A 1,282-nucleotide genomic window follows, 5' to 3' on the forward strand; every position below is an offset into this window, starting at 1 on the left:
GTCGAGAGTGAGTGAGTGAGTGAGTGAGTGAGTGAGTGAGTGAGTGAGTGAGTGAGTGAGTGAGTGAGTGAGTGAGTGAGTGTGTTGCTCCGGAGTAAAGGTCGCTCCGTTTCGGAGTAAGAAAATACTCCGTTTCGGGGTACATTATTACTCCGGAGTAAGTGTATTTGTAGCATATGGTGCATATTTGTCAGACTCTGCATACATAAACATAATACGTACATACACTTACTCAGGAAACATCATACATAACACATCACATTTACATGGATATTGATATTGTGTATAATGACTTGGAAAGTATCGTGGTATATTTCATGTGCACATAAACCTCGCCTCATTTCTCCCTTGCCCAAGAAAGAGAAAGGAAGCATGTCTTTCGTCTGCGAAATCTGCGACAAAGAGTTTGCTCGTAAGTTTAACCTTGATCGTCACCAGGAAAGAAAACACCGAGACGAGTCGGCTGTTGCCTCGGGGGAAGTCGTCGTAGATCCCGAGACAGGATCTTACCGAAAGCGCGATGTTTTTGACGACGACTCCGACATATCGTATGAACATGACACTGACGCGCTTGATTCATCAAGCGATGAGGAAGACGAAGAGGACGAGGAACCGACCGTGTCACAAGATGAAGTAACCGTCTCAGACGAAGATGAATCTGTGGTGGACTCTGAGGAGGCAGAGTCAGTGACAGAAACCGACAGCGATGAAAGTGATTCTGAGAGTGATGCAGACTCGGACGTTTCTTCCAACAAGGCTTCTTATGATGAAAGTGAAGAGTACGGCTACGACAGCGGTGACGAGGAAGAGTGGACGCTCTATCGAGACTGGTCCATTCCACTCAAGCACGAACCGGGCGATGTCCCTCAACGCGTGATCAAAGAGACAAAACGCGCTGGCAAAAAGTTTTACCTTGTAGAGTTTGCTGCCATGCCTCGTTACGGTTACAATATAGAGTACAGCAAGAACTGGGTCCCAGAGCAGAAATTGATGACAAAATACGGCTACCTCGTTCTGAAATAACACAGCATCGTCCTTCTGCCGATAGGACAACTAGTCCTAATGTAACAGCGATACCTACATGACAAGACATACGCTGTCTTGCGAGTTTTTCGGAACAGTCTTGACCTGTAAGTGATCAATAAAGTGTGACGAACCCTACTGCCTTTTGCGTCGTTGTGTCGATGTATGCACGCATGAGACACACACATACGTGACATAGATATGAACCACAAGTTCACTTACTCCGGAGTAATCATTTACTCCGACGGTTATGTATATG

At 45.9% G+C, this 1,282-nt stretch overlaps 1 protein-coding gene across 1 annotated transcript; it reads left to right on the plus strand.

The window, feature by feature from the left end:
• Nucleotides 1-372: 372 nt before the first annotated feature.
• On the plus strand, nt 373-1,023 carry LOC109473211 (clumping factor B-like). Its single transcript, XM_019773086.1, has one exon. It carries the CDS (start codon nt 373-375, stop codon nt 1,021-1,023), a length of 651 nt encoding a protein of 216 aa, XP_019628645.1.
• Nucleotides 1,024-1,282: the final 259 nt, after the last annotated feature.

The sequence above is a fragment of the Branchiostoma belcheri genome, unplaced genomic scaffold (genome assembly GCF_001625305.1).
Source record: "Branchiostoma belcheri isolate BF01 breed outbred unplaced genomic scaffold, Haploidv18h27 scaffold293, whole genome shotgun sequence".
NCBI lineage: Eukaryota > Metazoa > Chordata > Leptocardii > Amphioxiformes > Branchiostomatidae > Branchiostoma > Branchiostoma belcheri.

Excerpts from the sequence above, each read along its gene's own strand:
- LOC109473211 (XM_019773086.1), top strand. The coding sequence starts at position 373 with ATGTCTTTCGTCTGCGAAATCTGCGACAAAGAGTTTGCTCGTAAGTTT.